At 30.5% G+C, this 18,285-nt stretch overlaps 1 protein-coding gene across 1 annotated transcript; it reads right to left on the reverse strand.

Moving 5' to 3' along the window:
* Positions 1-1,220: 1,220 nt before the first annotated feature.
* Positions 1,221-6,353, reverse strand: LOC135952026 (uncharacterized). The gene is made up of 3 exons (XM_065501803.1): positions 2,691-6,353; positions 1,882-2,585; positions 1,221-1,779 (listed from the first exon to the last, which is right to left on the reverse strand). Exons 1-3 carry the CDS (start codon positions 6,351-6,353, stop codon positions 1,221-1,223), a joined length of 4,926 nt encoding a protein of 1,641 aa, XP_065357875.1.
* Between the last annotated feature and the right edge of the window lie 11,932 nt (positions 6,354-18,285).

The following is an 18,285-nucleotide window of genomic DNA, read 5'->3' on the forward strand; positions in this document are numbered from 1 at the left end:
TTAAAAAATCGTCAAAAATCCATTTATTATCCGAATGAGCTGAAATATAAATAGTGCTTACGAAGATCTACATAAAATATGTATACGTATGTAAGTTATCTCTTTTAGTTCAAGAGTTTATTTATTTTTTTTTATTTTGCTCGATTTTATTTTCTAGAAATGTTTGTGATAAAATTGCGAATAAAATATAAACAACTTGCTAACAGTTATCTCGTCCCTATAAAAATTTACACGCATCCAAATTAGGAACATATAAAAATTTTCTTTTTCAGAAAAAAAATTTCTTCCGGACTATATACAATTTCTATATGACCCGCAATGAGAACTTATAAAAAAAAAATAGGTTTGAGTAAAAAATTCTACAAAGGCAAAGCACCGATCCTAGACAAAGCTAAATATTTGTATAAACCTATATGTTACTTAAATACGTAGAAAGTTATTTTGCTATCAGACGTTAAATTACGTGACAGTTGGCACTTTTCTGAAAAAACTCAGTTTTTGGAACACATTTTTGGCGTTTTTTGAATTTCGGTATTTAAAAACAAATAATGGCAACTGTACGATGAAGAGCTTTTTCTTCACCGGCAACGATATAGAGCAATTCTGTATATTTCGAATTGTTGTCTATATGTTGCTGAAAAGGTTTGTTGGGCAGTGATATAAACCGAAACTAAAAGAAATTGCGACCGTGGTACCGACAAATTAAAAGAGGAGATGATTCTTGCTTGAATTCAACTATGACAATGTTTTCTTTATTTAAAATTAAAGTTCTTAAGCCTAACAATTGATCATGTAAATAAGGGCTACACTGTTGTTGTTGTATGTATTATTATTTGTCTCTCACTTCCAATGTACCAATTCAACTTATTACTAATAAGTATGTACCTATATGTATATGAATGTATGCAAAAACAAAATACTAAATATATTGCATTTTTAAGAACAACAACAACATACTTGTTACAAGAATTGAAGTGAGAAACATATAATAAAAACTAACGGGTCATTACCAAAATAAGTTACAGTGGTTAGTATGAACAAAAATGCTAACAAATTACAGTGACAACAGTGAGCCAAAAATATGAACAAATTTAATACAATAAAAAATGGAAAATAAAACAAATGAATCAAATGAATAATAACTATAAATAATAACAATAAAGATTATTAGTAAATATGATACGGTGACCTAACATTCCGGCCCCATTGAAAGGACACTTTCAAGAAAATAGTAAAGCCAGTCTGTGGATAGGGCGACGTATAATTCCCTTTGTTGTTTTGATGTCGACAACTCGAACTCGATCATCTCTACCACGAACAATATTGATGATTTTACCCATGAGCCAACGCTGCGGTGGTAAATTATCTTCTTTAATGATTACTAGGGAGCCAGTACAAATATTTGAGTTGGTGCTAGTCCATTTATTGCGGGTCTGGAGCTCGTTTATGTAGTCGTGGGACCACTTCTTCCAAAAATGTTGTTTTATGGCGCTTATTCGGGCCCAATACTCAAGTTTATTGATTTCAATTGGAGGGACATCACGTTCTGGCAAACTGCGTAAGGGAGCGCCTATCAGGAAATGGCCTGGTGTAAGGGCTTCAAAGTCACTGGGATCGGATGATAGGGGCGAAATAGGCCTCGAATTTAGAATTGCTTCTATATCAATCATTGCAGTTGCAAGTTCCTCATATGTGAGCCTTGTGTTATCGAGGGTCCTGGTTAGGTGTCCCTTGGCCGATTTGACGGCCGCCTCCCACAATCCGCCAAAATGTGGTGCCCTAGGGGGAATAAAGCGAAAATTAATAAATTGATTTGAGCAATAATTTATTATAAAATTGGAATTTTTAGGATCAAAAAGGAACGATTTTAGTTGAGCCAACTTAGAGTTTGCACCAACAAAATTGGTGGCATTGTCACAGAATATATCTGTGGGTAGACCTCTTCGTCCAATCATCCTTTTAAGAGCAGCAATAAAGGCATCTGTTGATAAGTCTGATACAACTTCTAGATGGACTGCTTTAGTTGCGAGACAAACAAAAACAGCAATATATGTCTTGTATGGTACCTTCCCTCTAATTCTTAGGTAAGTGTTTACTGGACCACAAAAATCAACAGCACATCTGGCGAAGGGCCTTGAAGGGTTAAGTCGTTCTACGGGCAAATTGCCCATCATTTGTTGAAGCAACCTTGGGCGATAACGAATGCATTGTGGGCACGAATTAACGATACGACGACATAGGTTTCTTGAATTGATGATCCAAAATCTCTGGCGGATTAACGACATTAAAGCCTTGGGTCCTGCGTGGTAGTTGCTGATGTGTAGATGACGCACGTAACAGTCGACGAAATGATTTTTGCTGGGCAAGATTATAGGGTGCTTTTGACCTTCAGAAATTGCTGCGAATTCCAAGCGACCACCGACTTTGAGCAAGTTGAATCCATTTGATGAATCGATGAAGGGATTGAGACACTTTAGTGCACCTTGAGGATCGTTTTTCTTCAGAGCTCGTTGTATATCATCTTGAAAATGATGTTGCTGTAGATTAAAAACTATTCTGAGCAAGGCGTTTTCTAATTCTTGGGGCTGTAAAGAATCAGAATGGAAAATATTAGTTTTTGTTTTTTGAGAAAAACGGAGCATCCACGCAACAATACGAATAATTTTTAAATATGAGCTATAATTTTCAACCGAATCCAGAATGTAATTAGATGTTGCTTCCAGGGAGAGTACAGTTTTGCGTTTTTCTCGGTCGATATCTTGTTGATTTTCTATGGATAGTTGATCTATTTTATTAGGAGGCCATTTGCTAGCATCGAGTGTGAGAAATGCTGGTCCATTGAACCAGATAGATGAAGCGAGTTCTTCTACAGTTGAACCACGAGACACGATATCAGCAGGATTAAAATGCGTTGGAACATGTCGCCAAATACAGCCAGTAGTTAGATCCTGAATTTCCGATACTCTGTTGCCAACAAAAACGGATAACGTAGAAGAATGTTGCTTTAACCAGTGAAGAACTATTTGAGAATCTGTCCATAGAAATACTTCAAGATTTGGTATTGCGAAAAGATTTTTGACTTTAGAGTATAATTTAGCCAAAAGTTGTGCGCCACATAGTTCAAGTTTTGGCAATGATTTTCTTTTCGTCGGGGCAACTCTAGATTTGGCAGTAAAAAGACGAACAGAGACATTTCCTGAATAAGTTTTAACACGAAAGTAGAAACAGCATCCATAAGCGCGAATTGATGAGTCACAAAAGCCATGAAGTTGAACTGATTGAGATTCAGCAGCGAGACAAAAACGAGGGATTTCAAGGGAATTTAACGTTTTGAGATCAGAAACAAAATATTCCCAAGCCAAATGTAGTTCTTGAGGGATAGATTCATCCCAGCCAATTTTGAGAATCCACAATTCTTGCATGATGATTTTGGATTTTATAATAAGCGGAGCTAAGAGTCCTAAGGGATCGAAAAGTGATGACGAGAGCGACAAAATTGTTCTTTTGGTGATTTTTCCATCAATTTGAACTTTAGGTGTAAACGAAAATAGAAATACATCTTTTTGTTGATCCCAAGTAATACCAAGAGCATTGGTCACAGCTAATTCATCAATATTTAGATCTTTTATAGTTTTGTCGTCTTGAAAACTTCTATGATTTGAGTGCCATTTGTCCAATTGAAACGAACCACGAATTAGAATTTCATTCACCTCTGTCTTAATTTTAGTCAATTCTTCTATTGAATCTGCACCACCGATAAAATCATCAACATAAAATGATGACTTTATAGTTTTTGCACCAAGTTCGAATTGGTCCATGTACTGGTCTGCGAGATAGTGAAGACTTTTAATAGCTAGGTAGGGAGCAGCAGACATTCCATAGGTAACTGTATTCAACTGATAAGTGCGAATTTCTTCTTCTTCAGAATTTCTCCACAAAATGTACTGGAATTTTCTATGGGAAGAGTCAATAAGCACTTGCCGATACATTTTTACTATATCAGCTGTTATAACGAAACGATGAAGACGAAAACGAAGTAAAATTTTGTACAGCTCATCTTGAATCGTTGGACCAACCATAAGAATGTCATTGAGAGACCTTTGAGATGATGACGGACAGGACGCATCGAAGACCACCCTTAATTTTGTTGAAGTACTATTAGGTTTGAAAACACAATGGTGAGGGATGAAATAATGAGGCTCATCTAAGCGGGGACTACGAACAAGACTCATATGTCCACAATCTTCATACTCCTTCATAAAACTCACATATTTTGATTTGAGATTGCTGTCACGAGCAAATCGTCTCTCTTGAGATGCAAATCTTTTAAGAGCCATATTTCGCGAGAGACCTAAAGTGTCAGCGGATTCTTTGAAGGGTAATTTAACAACAATTCTACCGGAAGATTCACGATGGACAGTATTATTGAAAAACGATTCACAATCAGCTTGTTCTGGAGTCAAAGTATTTGAGCCAGATGGAATTTCTTCGATTTCCCACAATCGTTGTAATTTTAAATCAACTTCCTCTTCTATCGAGAGCATACAAGAAGAACCAGTATCGTTCGATTGGTTTGATAAATAACGACCAGCTACAATCCATCCAAATAGAGTTTTATGTAATTTTGGCAAATTCGGACCAAGTTTAATTTGACCAACTGACAAAATATCAAAGAAAGTTTCTGTACCAATAAGCAAGTCAATTCGTTTTGATTTGAAAAAGTTTTCATCTGCAAGCTGAGTATTTGGGGGCAAATTCCAGGTTGAGACGTCTAATTCAGCATCAGGTTGATAAGAAATATGAGGTGTGACACAAAATGAAAGGGACACTTCAAAATCAGTAACTCGAGATTTCACATTTGTTGACGACCTATATTTCGTTTTACTATGAGTATTACCAATGCTAGCGACTTCTGTAGTTTGTTTTCTACGAGGCAAGTGTAATTTTTGAGAAAATTCATCCGTAATGAAATTCAATTGAGAGCAAGAATCCAACAAAGCACGTCCGAATTGATAGTGACCTGTAGCGTCACGAACTAGAATCATGGCAGTAGCAAGAAGCACCTGTTCCGGTGAGGATTTTTCCATATGAGTATGGACCGAGGCATGAGAGTCATTCAAGGCAGCACGAGAAGTAGATGGTTCAGTAGTCGGGGACGAGGGCCTAGAAGCTGACTGAGACCGATGAAGCAAACTGTGATGCAAGCGAGAACAAGATTTGCACTTGAATGTAGAGGAACAGCTGTTAACTTGATGCCCTTTTGACAAACAATTAAGACAAAGCCCTAGTCGTTTGACATTTTCAAAACGTTGACCGACATCCATATCTTTGAAGCGAGGACAACGAGTAATTGTGTGGTCAGTTTTTGTGCAAAGAACACAAACACGTTTCGAAACCGAAAAAGAATAGCCAGTTTTTGAGCTTTTATATTTGGACTTACCAGATTGATGATTGTCAGGCTTACGGTGGGCCACATTTGTATGGCTGGTGTCAACCGATTCCAAAAATTGGCAATGCCTTTCAAGAACCTTGGAGCAATCATCCCATGATGGCAGTTCAGTGAAATCCAAAGAGTCTTTCCATTTTCTTTTTGTCTCATCATCAACCTTTTCCAAAACTATGTAGATCAGCATCGAATTAGCAATGTCACTATCTGAGCCTAGAGACAAAAGGGAGCTATAAAGAGCAGAAACATTATCAACGAGACTTCGTAATTGTGCGCAATTGTATTTGGACATGGCTGGAAGTTCAAATAGAGTGGTAATATTTTCCATAAAAATCAGTGAACTATTGTCGTAACGCGTTTTCAGCCTTTCCAGAGCCTTTGGGTAATTTTCATTAGTAATCTGGAAAGCCTTGACCGTTTCCAATGCTTGGCCTTGGAGGCAGTTCAGCAAATGGTTAAATTTTTCGATATTCGATAGACCAAACTCACGATCGATAACTTGGTTGAACGACGTTATAAAATTTTTGTACTCACTGTACTTACCACTAAATGTGGGCAATTTGAGCTGAGGCAATTTATTGTTGTTAACAGGAAAACAAATTGTAGAGTCGGACATGGTTGTATTGTGGACATCCTCACCAAGTTGCGCTTGAATATTCATCTTCGCTGCGATGTACAAGTCTTCAATTTCGGGCCTACCATTGTCATCAGGATCATATTTCTCAATTTGGGTTTGATACGTCAGTATCTGCTTGAAATATGACTCCAAAATCCCCAAACGGCACTTCAACTCGGCTGACGAAAGTGTCTTACCTTCACCCCTTCCATTGGCTTCAACTTGGTTTTTGATGCGGGTTATACTTTTCTTAGTATTAGCCCGTTGCTGCTTAACTTCTTCCAAAGTCATCTCGAAAGTTTCAAAAAGTTGGGTTAGGAGAGCCAAAAAATTTCCAAAAAGAATTCACAAAATGGAGACACAATTTGTGATTAGCACTGTAATCGACGCCAATAATTTACGCCAAAAAATGATTATATACAAGCCTTATATATTTATTTTATATATGTACCGCAATATTGCGAGCGACAAAAATTTTGATGTACAGAAAATATTACACTATATACTGGAACCAAATAAATCACGCACTGTTTATGTATTTTTGTATATAACGATAAGCGGCAAAAATTAAAGTCATTTATTTATTTTTCCACAAAAACTGTTTTTATGTACCGAGCCAACAAATTTTATATTTGGTTAGATTAAATCTCAATTAATGCAACTGTAATATGTTTATGCTTTAACAAAAATTTATTTTTAAAGAGCTCACAAAAATATTTTTAATTTATATGTTTGTTCAATTTATGCCACAACAATTTGTTCCAAAATGTTTTTAAATACACTGTCTCTTAATTTTTCACAAAAGTTTTTATTTTAATAAAATTGTTTTTTATTTTTAGTTTGTACCACAAAGTTTCTTTTTTAACAAAATTGTTTTTCTTTTTTGTTTGTTTAACAACGAACAATCCACTCACGCACGACCTGTACACTTGTAGATTTAAGATGTACTTCAACGAACAAATTGGAATGTACCACGGACCGGCAGGACGACAAATTTAGCAAAAGTTTGGATAAACTTCGTGCCCCACGTTGGGCGCCAAAATGTACGATGAAGAGCTTTTTCTTCACCGGCAACGATATAGAGCAATTCTGTATATTTCGAATTGTTGTCTATATGTTGCTGAAAAGGTTTGTTGGGCAGTGATATAAACCGAAACTAAAAGAAATTGCGACCGTGGTACCGACAAATTAAAAGAGGAGATGATTCTTGCTTGAATTCAACTATGACAATGTTTTCTTTATTTAAAATTAAAGTTCTTAAGCCTAACAATTGATCATGTAAATAAGGGCTACACTGTTGTTGTTGTATGTATTATTATTTGTCTCTCACTTCCAATGTACCAATTCAACTTATTACTAATAAGTATGTACCTATATGTATATGAATGTATGCAAAAACAAAATACTAAATATATTGCATTTTTAAGAACAACAACAACATACTTGTTACAAGAATTGAAGTGAGAAACATATAATAAAAACTAACGGGTCATTACCAAAATAAGTTACAGTGGTTAGTATGAACAAAAATGCTAACAAATTACAGTGACAACAGTGAGCCAAAAATATGAACAAATTTAATACAATAAAAAATGGAAAATAAAACAAATGAATCAAATGAATAATAACTATAAATAATAACAATAAAGATTATTAGTAAATATGATACGGTGACCTAACAGCAACAAGCAAATAAAAAAATAAATAAACCTAAATATCTCGTTAACTAAAAGAGATACTTATGTATACATGTTTATTTTTGTAGATCATCTCAAGGACTATTTATATTTTAAATTTCAGCTTATTCGGATCATAAATGGATTTTTTGGGATTTTTTTTAAAAAAATGTCAAACCCAAAGTGGAGTGTAATTTTGCTAATTAAGCGTATATGATACTGGTATCTTTGGTGACCCCCACTGAAATTTTCAGGCAAACATTTTCGTTGAATATTTTAATACTTAAGTGTCCTTTTTGGAATAACTTTTTTGATTTTCTCGAAGTAAGAATCAAATTGAACCCTAAAAGGAGGAGCTAGAGGGTTAAGATCTGCCACAAAAATGATCCCCATAAAATTCCACAAAATAACTCTAACAATAAGAATTCTGTCAGACATTAACTTGTAACATTTTTTTCATTTAGTATAATGCTCCCTTCGATCAAAAAAATTAAAACTTTGACACACTGTAAAAACAATCAGTTTATTTTACAAAAATTTTTTTTACTCAACATGCCCTTTCAGAATTATAGGGTCGCTATTCTGTTCCAAAAATGCTGTTTAATTAATTAAATATTAATTATACGTCTATAACAAATATATTTTAGTCAAATTTTACGCCCATATAAAAATTACTCATACGCTTTGCTGCATAAGTGAAGCTTTTGTTATTATTATTTAGCTGAATTAGAAATGTCAAATACATTTTTGAAATGCAAATACAGTTAAAATCAAAGAGTGTATACAATTTGTTTCCTACTAATTACAGAACAACTGCTAAAAAATACTTTTATTAAATCTAAATTTTGCATTTTATTTTGTTCGTTTTTTTACTAGTTAGACATACACATTAGGGTGGGTCAATTTGTTCGGGCCCAAAAAAAGAAAATTCTTAGAACTTTTCCCGAAGAAACCATGGTTCTTAAATCAAAATCGAGTTAATTAATTTTTGGAATAAAAAAATGAGTTTTAATAAAAAAGCGATTAAATTTTTTTTTAAATTTTTCCATTTTCAATTTTGGCTTAAAATTTTCAAAATAATTATGTGCTGTTTTTCCATAGCGAACGAGTACTTTGAGTGGAAATTTAACATGTGTTTTGTAATTGTAACAAAAACAAAATACATGTAAAACGTCCACTCAAAACACTCGTTCGCTATCGAAAAACAGCACATAAATAAATTTTCATTTAATTATGTTTTGAATCAATTGTTTTTTAACTAAATTTTGAATGAAAATTAGTTAAATTAATTTATTTTAATTTTTGACTATTATTATTTTTAAAAAAATCTTCAAAACCATTATTTATGTACAGAATTTTCTTAAAATGAGCACAGATTACGAAAACTGTGAACATTTCCTTTTAAACAAGCCCTCTTCCAGTGATACACATCAACAATTCACCAATAGCATTGACAATATATGAATATTTCCAAAAAAGTAGACTTATTTTCAGTGGTCATGAGCATCAAATTTTCTCGTAAAAAACCGGAAGCTCGATTTTGATTTTAGAACCATGGTTTCTTCGGGAAAAGTTCTTAGAATTTTCCGTAGATTACGAATTTGCTATACGCTTAGTAGGCAAAAAAATTAACCCATCCTAATACACATCTATTTGTCACATGTGATTAGACTAATTAATTATCACATGCTTGGTTTAGAGGAGGCATCTACGGAAGTGTTTGCAAAGTAAGAAAACTATTCTTTTAACTATATAACAACAAATTTATTTATTTTTTATACCCTACACCATCATAGTGGGGAGGTTATATTGGGAGATGTTTGTAACGTGCAAAAATATTATTCCAACACTCACCTTAAAGTATACCGATCGTCTCAGAATCACTTTCGGAGTCGATTAAACGATGTCCGTCTGGCTGGCTGTCCATGTAAACCTTATGCGCAAAGTACAGGTTGCAAATTTTAAGATATTTCGACAAAATTTGGCACATTCAATTGGACCAAGCTGGCTGAAATCGCTCCATTATTTCACCTAGCCTCCATACAAATGTCCTCCCGAAATTGGACTTTATGGGTCATAAATGTTTATTTATATATGTATCTCCACTAATTTCTCTCCAAATAAGTTTTATATATTCCGAATTAATGTTACCTAATTTTATGATGATCGGTCCATAATTAGTCATAGCTCCCATATAAGTCCCGCTTCCGAAAATCACTTTAACGAACATAAATCTTATAAAAATGATGGTATACACATAAAATTCAACAGCAATAACTTTCATATAGAAAAACATCACACGACCTAATTTCATGGCAATCGGTCCATAATTGTGGGAGAACAATCAAATTCCATTTTATAAAAATATACTTTATATTTATTTTATTATAATCAAGCTAGTCTTTATTCTTATTTATGTTGATGATATTTTGGTTGCTAGTCAGAAGGAAACATGTATAGTTCGTGTAGAAGTTATTGTCGCAAAATGTTGAAAAAAATTGTCTTGGAAAGGCAAATCATTATTTGGGAATTTAAATATTTCAAAATGAAAATTTAAATTATTGAAACATATATCAAAACTCATGTTAAAGAATATGGCTTAGAAGATTAAAACATTTCTCAATACTCACTAGACCCTGGATATGGTAAAACTGAATCTGAGAATATGTTAAATAACGAACAATATCATTATTGTACTTAAGTGTTTTTTCATAGATAGGGTAAATAGAAAATCTAACTCTGGTTATATTTTTCAGATTAATGGTGGTACAATCAGTTGGTCATGTTAAAAAAAAATATTTTTGCTCACTTACTTAGTGGTCGGACTTGACCGACCATACTTCTTTTTTTTAAAGTTGAATAAGTGAACACACTTCTTAATTAACACAAATATGTATATGTCTACTAAATAAAACTGCTGGCTTAACCCTCGTATACCTGTCCATAAAACTTTCAGTAGAGGATAAAAACTGTTTGTGGTTAAATTTTACGATAATTTGAAAATCTGAATACATCATAGTATGTAAATTCCATTTAAAAATATAATTACGTTGTTAAATTTTTCCAATTATTGCAAAAAAAAATCAGTTTTTTGAGTTAATACCATTTTTCTGAAAAAATGTGAACAGTTTAATTATAAAAAGAGTCACATTTCGAATTAAAATCATAAAGTGAAACCAATTTTATCAACAAAACAGTATCAACTCAAAATACAACCAAATATGAATAAAACAATTTGATTACATATTTTTAACTAGAATAAAGGCTCAACTCAAAATAATACCTTTTTTGTGAAAATATACGATGCATTTCTATTTCATCTTTTGTATTAACTTAAAATAATACCTTTTTGTTGTATAAAAGTAGTCACTACATTATAACGAAAATGGTCTCAAATGTTGTTTTCGAGATGAAAGATTAATCGGAATACGTTGAATTTTTTACAGTAGATAGATATTGATGTTGTTAGTTGATTTCTTGAAAAAAGTGAAATTTTCAAAATTTTGAGTTAATACCCTCTTGTTGATCAAGTGCGAAATATATTTCTTTGTTTTTATTTTAAATTTTTTTATACAAAAACAAATAGAGAATTGTAGTAACACTAAGAATTAAAAACAAATCAATTGCACTTTATAAATAAAAACCTACAGCCACAAAACAGTTAACGCCTTGACTAACAAACATACACACATAATGAAAGCAACAGTAACCAAAATTGCAAAAATAAAATAAAACAAAACGTATTATTAAAACCACTTGTATATGTAAAGAAAATATATGGTTTTTCCATTTAGTTTGACAGTAGAGTTTTTTTGGTTTTTGTGTTTCAGTTTTTTTCGTTAATTTCACAATTTTACTCATATACGGATTTTGTATACTGAGGCGGCCCTTATTTTGCACTTTTTGGATTTTCGATGAACCCAATGTCTTTATAAAACTTTAATTCGTGATCTAAAAACCAAATGCTGAAAATATGAAGAAGACTATTATAACGTTTTGAGGTTGCATAATTTATATGCTTTGATATTTAAAAACAATTCTAAATTAAATGTTGCAACAAAATCAAATTAAAAGGATATAGTATTTAAATATAAAATATAAACATTTTCTGAAACGCAAATTTTACATTTTCAAAATTAATTTATAATAAATTTTAAAAAAATTGATTTTAATTCAAAGATCTGATAAATGAGGATTAATAATGCAAAGTTTAGGGGGTTGTACCTATTCGAGTTCAGCGAACCGATTTGAATTTGGCGGTTTTCGAAAAAATTTATTTTTTTATCACAAATTTGTTAAAATTATTTCTTAAACAACATTTCTATGTCTAATTTTCTAATCTGAAATTTCAGATTTCTGTGATTATTTATCAATAAAATATATTATATTTACTGGATTAATCGCCACTTTGGACACATTTGAAACCACTGTGTATCGTTAAAATATAGTATAAGTAATAATTAATTAAATATTAAGTATACGTCTATGACAAATATATTTCAGTCAAATTGTACGCCTAATATGAAAATTACTCATACGCATTGCTGCATAAGTGAAGCTTATGGAATTATTATACAGCTGAATAATAAAATTAAATTTTTTTAGTAACAAATGATTTCAAAATATGTATCCGTTTTCTGTTTTATGTTAATTTGAATTTCCTGTTTCTATTTTTTAAATAAAATGAAACAATTTATTTTTTTCCAGAGGTGTAGTCTCTGGAAAAAAATAAAAAAGTTTCAACATAAATATTATGATTTGATTTCATTGATTTCAATTCATAACATTTATAAATAATTTCTTAAATATTAAGATTTTGTTCATATTTTATGTTTTCAAATTAAATCTAGAAGGCTTGAAAAATATAATTTCAATTTCATTTATATTTTTATGTTGTTGAAAAATGTTTGAAATTTTTCTTGGAAAATTTTTTATTTATTTTTATGATTTTCAGCTACAAAATGAGCCAATATGCGCGAAAATGATTAAATTTGTTTAAGGGGATGATATGCTTTATGTTTATTTATATTTTATTATGTTTAATGATATTTGTAATTTTCAGATATTGTTGATTCATCTTAAAATATTGGCCAGTATATGGCTATTATGCAAATAGTTTTGAATTAATTCATTAGATAATGCAATTATAATTCAATTTATTATAAAATATTATTAAATTTATGCAAAAAAAGCAAAAATTTCCGTCATGTACAAATTAATAATATTTATGAACATGTTATTATTCTGAATGAAAAAAGTTTGGGAAAAAAAAATCAAGTTCGATTAATAATATTTATTACAAAATTCATTCCAATTATGAATTTCTTTTTTCTGTGTAGTTTTTAATTTTTTTTTAAACCAACTTTATAATTTTATTCTTATCAAAAACCGAAATTTTTGTTTTTCTTTTTTGTTCAAAACAAAATTGAAATAAAGTATTTGTGATATTTGTTGACAATTTTCTCAATATTAATTTGATTTTCACAATTTCTATTTGTATTTTCTCACTTGCAATTTTAAATTTAAGTGTTAGCGTTTTACGATTTTAGTAAAACTTTCAGACTACATTTTAAATTACCTGGACTATAATATTCTGAATAGGTTTTACTTAAAATTCATAACAGTTAGGAAATTCGGCTCATTCGCCAAAATGTGGACGAAAAATTATTTTTTCTCGAAAATAGCAAAATTTAAATCACAGGTACGGAAAAACTATAGGAGATATTTTCATAATTTTTTCATATTTTTATGCCCTATTATGTTCTCAATGATGATCAAAAAATTCTGAAAGAAATGAGTTTTTAATTTAATATTTAATGGAAAAATTTTTACAAAAACTAAAAAAAAAATTATTTTTCCCCCTTGTAAATGCACCTCAAAACTTTAGCGTCGTTGCGGCACCAGTTAACTTTATCCTATCATCCTAATATTTTACACAACGTGTTTTTGCAATACATAGAACCATTCTAGTGGGGGGACGCCTTGTAGCTTGACATTTTTTTCTCCATACAGTCTTGAAGCACTCTAATATGTATATTAGTTTGTACAATGAGTTTTTGACATGGTGGACTATTGTAAATGCTTGTTATGTCTGCCTTATTTTTTCCAATAGAATTGTTGTTTTAGCTATTGGTGTTACTCCTGCTTTTCTATATTCCACAGAGATAATCTATGTATTGTATGTACATATGTTTGAGTGTAGTCAACAATCAGTCAGTTATACAATCATCAATCACATAAGAAACTGTTTGTGATATGTTTGCCTGAATGTATGTGATTGTGTTGATACCTATGACTGTAGTTGTAGGTACAAGAGTAATAAATACTATTCATTAAATAGGCAATCTGAAAATTCACTTATTTTTGCATTTCACGACGCGATCGTGAAAAAAATACTTTTTCGTCTTTTTTTAGTAATCGATTGTTAGACTTTGAAACAAAAAGTCGACTTTTCTACCTTGGACGAACATTCGACTTTTTTAAATATATGAAAAGTCGACATTTTTAAACTTTTTTTATTGTTGAGAAAAAACAATTTTATAAAATTTTTACAACAAAAATTAAAAATTTCGAATTTTTCAACTTTTATCGACTATTTGTGTTTTTCAGTTTCGATTGATCGATTTCCCCTTTTTCCCAAAAAATGATAGTGTGATTTTATGAACACGAAACTTATTTTCCAAATTCTAATGTAACATCGACATTTATCTCCAATAATAGTTGTTAAAGTAACTTTTGTACCAAAAGAGAACTGTGTTTCAAATTTCATCGATGTATTTTCAAAATTGCAAACCTGTAATAACAAGATTTACATGACAGACGGATGTACGGACATAGTTTTATCGATTTCGAAAAAGATTATGTGATAAAAGTATACAATTGAGTTAACCAATTAGTCTATTGTTTTAGAACGTCATTTTAGCCTGTTCTCGTAATATTGTTTATTTTGTTGTATATACAATTCTAAAAGAACTATTTATTTTTTGTATTTGTTTGAAAATATTACTTTCAATACATGTTTTATATAAATCTATAATAAAATGAAAAGGTTAAACAATTTTGACAAATTGTAACTTACATACAAATGGACATATGCGCGAATAAGAGTACATACTAAGATTGTAATATGTTTATTGGAAAATTAAATAAATTTAAATTTTATTTGAATTATTACACAGGACAACTGCAAAAAAAGGCTTCACTAACCACTATATAGATTTGATGCATCATGGTTACCTGAGTACAAAAATGGTAAAATTTCTGAATTCTATGCATAGATTTTTTAAAATTTTTTTTTTCTAAAATTGAGAATTTTTTTTGATGTTTCTCCAAATAATTTATGATAACTCAAAAAGGGTTAGTCCGATATTATTGAAGTAAACTCAGAAAAGTTGAAATTTACATAACCTTCAATCTGCTTATATATATATAACAAATTGAAGCAAAAAATATATTTTTTACGTGAAAATAGCAAATATTTGTGTTTTAAAAAACTCATGAAAAATCGAAAACGGCAGAACTTGTTCAGGTTTATTACTTTGTCGAAGACAAAAATCGATTGATTCTTTTCGAATTTATTCACAATTAAGTGAATTCGATAATTTTCACAAAATTTAACATTTTTTTGATATACATAAAATTGAGTAGTTAATGTTCTTCTTTTGAAAACATTTTCCCCATGCTATGTTATAATAACAAATTGAAGCAAAAAATATATTTTTTATGTGAAAATATAAATTTTTTGTTTTAAAAAAATCATGAAAAATATAAAACGGCAGAATTTGTTTAGATTTGTTACTTTATCGCAAAGTCACATGTAATATGAACAAAATGAATCGATGGATTATTTTCGAATTTATTCACAATTAAGTGAATTCACTATTTTCAGAAAATTGTATGTGCTTACAAGCGTATACTTTGTACTACTGGAACCACAATACATCAAAATTGTGTAATGGTTTAAGACTTTAAAACTTTTTTCGATTTTGTTGCCCTGTGTTATTATTCTTAATAATTTTTACTGTTTTAAATATTTGACTACTTATCTTAAGATATGTATGTATGAATTATCATTTCTCAAAACAAGTTCAGCGAAAAACTAAAGTATGAGTAATATTAATTAAATTTTAAGTATACGTTTACTAGAAAAATTTGTTTCAGCCAAACTGTAATAATAATTACTCATACGCATTGCTATACAAATGAACTTTATGATTTTTGAAGAAACTTTAACCATGTATTATGTACTAGCTAATTACACGGTGAACTTCGCCGTCCAATCGTAGCAAAATGGAAAATGAAATCTGGATATAAGTCAGTACATATATCATTTGTGATCACCAAGGCAGGGATTTTCATGCACTAAAAAATTCAAAATATGCGCTTATAATATGCACTATAAAGAGAGGAAATATGCACTAAAAATTACAAAAATATGCAATAAAAACCAGTTTTTTATTTGAAATATATTTATTAATAAACGAAAAATATAAATTTCACTATTTTCAAATAGGGCAATTATATGGGGGCTAGGAGAAATAATGGACCGATTCTAACCAAATTCAATAGACTCCGTCCTTGGAGCAATAGAAAAGATTTTACCAAATTTTTCTCGAATTATCTTTGACAAAAAGACACGATTTCGTTACATCATATTTATACATCCGACGGTAAATGCAGACTGTTCTGCAGGTGTTATAGAATTACTTTGTTAGCAAAAGTTTACTGATTTCTTGCAAGGTACACTGATATAAAAATATATCCAAAGAAAATTAAATATGCAATAAAATGGAAAAATATGCATTTAAAAGAAAAAAATATGCATTTATATATATGCAAAATATTCGAAAATATACAACAACAAATCGATGCCATTTTATTGCAAGTTCTTCGATTCGGAAAGATAAGTTGTCAAAAGTGATTTTTAGTTACTTGACTTGATCACTTATATTTTCAAACCAAAATCGATTTTTTGTATAATAATTGAAATTTAAACGTGGCTATTAGTAGGTAAATAATGGTCAAAATGGAAAAAGAGGTTAATCTGAGATCACTTATATTTTCAAGCAAAAATGCATTTTCTATATACAATAAAGTAAAACATTAAAGTGGCTATAAATCGGTAAATATTGTTCCGAATCCGAAAAGAACAATAATGTGTGTGTAAACAAAAATCCATTTTTCAAATGAAAATTAACTGAAACATAAAAGTGGCTGTAAGTAACTAAATAGTGATCGAAATGAAAAAGTTAATTCCCTTTTGTAAGTCATCTAATTTTATGTTTCTAGAATATAGATCGTTCATAGGCAGAATGAGAAATATTAGTTTGTGTGCATGTATTGGTAAAAAATAAAATATCCGCAACACACCTCCTTCGATGAATGCTGTCAAGCCACTGAATGAAATATTTGTATTTTTACGCTCTTGATGTGAGTATTGTTTACGATCGTTTCTGTACATGTAAATTGCCGAAAATCTTTGTAATTTGAACAATATGTACGCGCATCACTGTTCTAGATTCATAAATATATATTTTTTTTTATATACATATTTTTAATTTAATTAATATATTAGGACATTATGACTTAATAGAAGACCGTTTGAATACCCCAATTGTTTATTATGTAGTCTAAAGGGCTCGATAAGATTTGCAAATTTTTCGAAATTAAAAAAAAATTCAAATGACTCTAAAGACTATTGGTCAATTCACAAGGTCTCCTAACATGTCATATTGTCATAATGTCCTAATATTTCACAATGGTTTGAAAATGTTGTTAAATTCTTTTTAAGCAAAATAAATACTACTCTTATGCTATGTTTATTGTGTTATCGTAACATGGGACCTGCGCCGAACACCTAAGAGTCGATTAAGCCGAGCCGCCGAGTCGTGAAATATTAGGACATTATGACATGATAGGAGGGAGGCCTTGTGAATTTACCAAACATTTTTATATAAACACCTCTATTGTTTTCTCAATAGATTAATAAACATACATATAGTACATGTAAACGTACACAATTTCACAGAAAATACACATAAGTATGATACGTTGTACATATTTGTAGTACATTCGAGTACATTTATACATAATTAAATTTCTAGCATTAAAACTTTATATGGAATACATTTGGATGGAAACGTCTGTACATACTAGCAAGGGTATGTATGGAATAATTCATTATTTCCATGCTTGAAGCTTATTAGTTCATGCATACTTTGAAATCTATAGACAGTAGTACCAACTCAATTTAGCTGCTCAGTTGTAATACTCTTAATTAGAAAACGGTCTATATACATACTTGTTCGTATACTATGTATGTGTATTCCATCCATGGACTAATTAGTGGCCAACAAACATAACTAAATGAGCATCTAAATAACATCGAAGGTCTATAGATTAAATAATTGTAAGGCTGGAAATGCAAAGGAATAGGAGTGGAAGTTGCACACGTGATTTGAAAATTAACTGTTGCTTGATTAAAGTTATTGAGGATTAAACACGTGGCCAGCCTCTCAAGATAAGAGTAAAATATATTACGTTTAATT

This window comes from Calliphora vicina, chromosome 1, assembly GCF_958450345.1.
Source record: "Calliphora vicina chromosome 1, idCalVici1.1, whole genome shotgun sequence".
In the NCBI taxonomy this organism is placed as follows: domain Eukaryota; kingdom Metazoa; phylum Arthropoda; class Insecta; order Diptera; family Calliphoridae; genus Calliphora; species Calliphora vicina.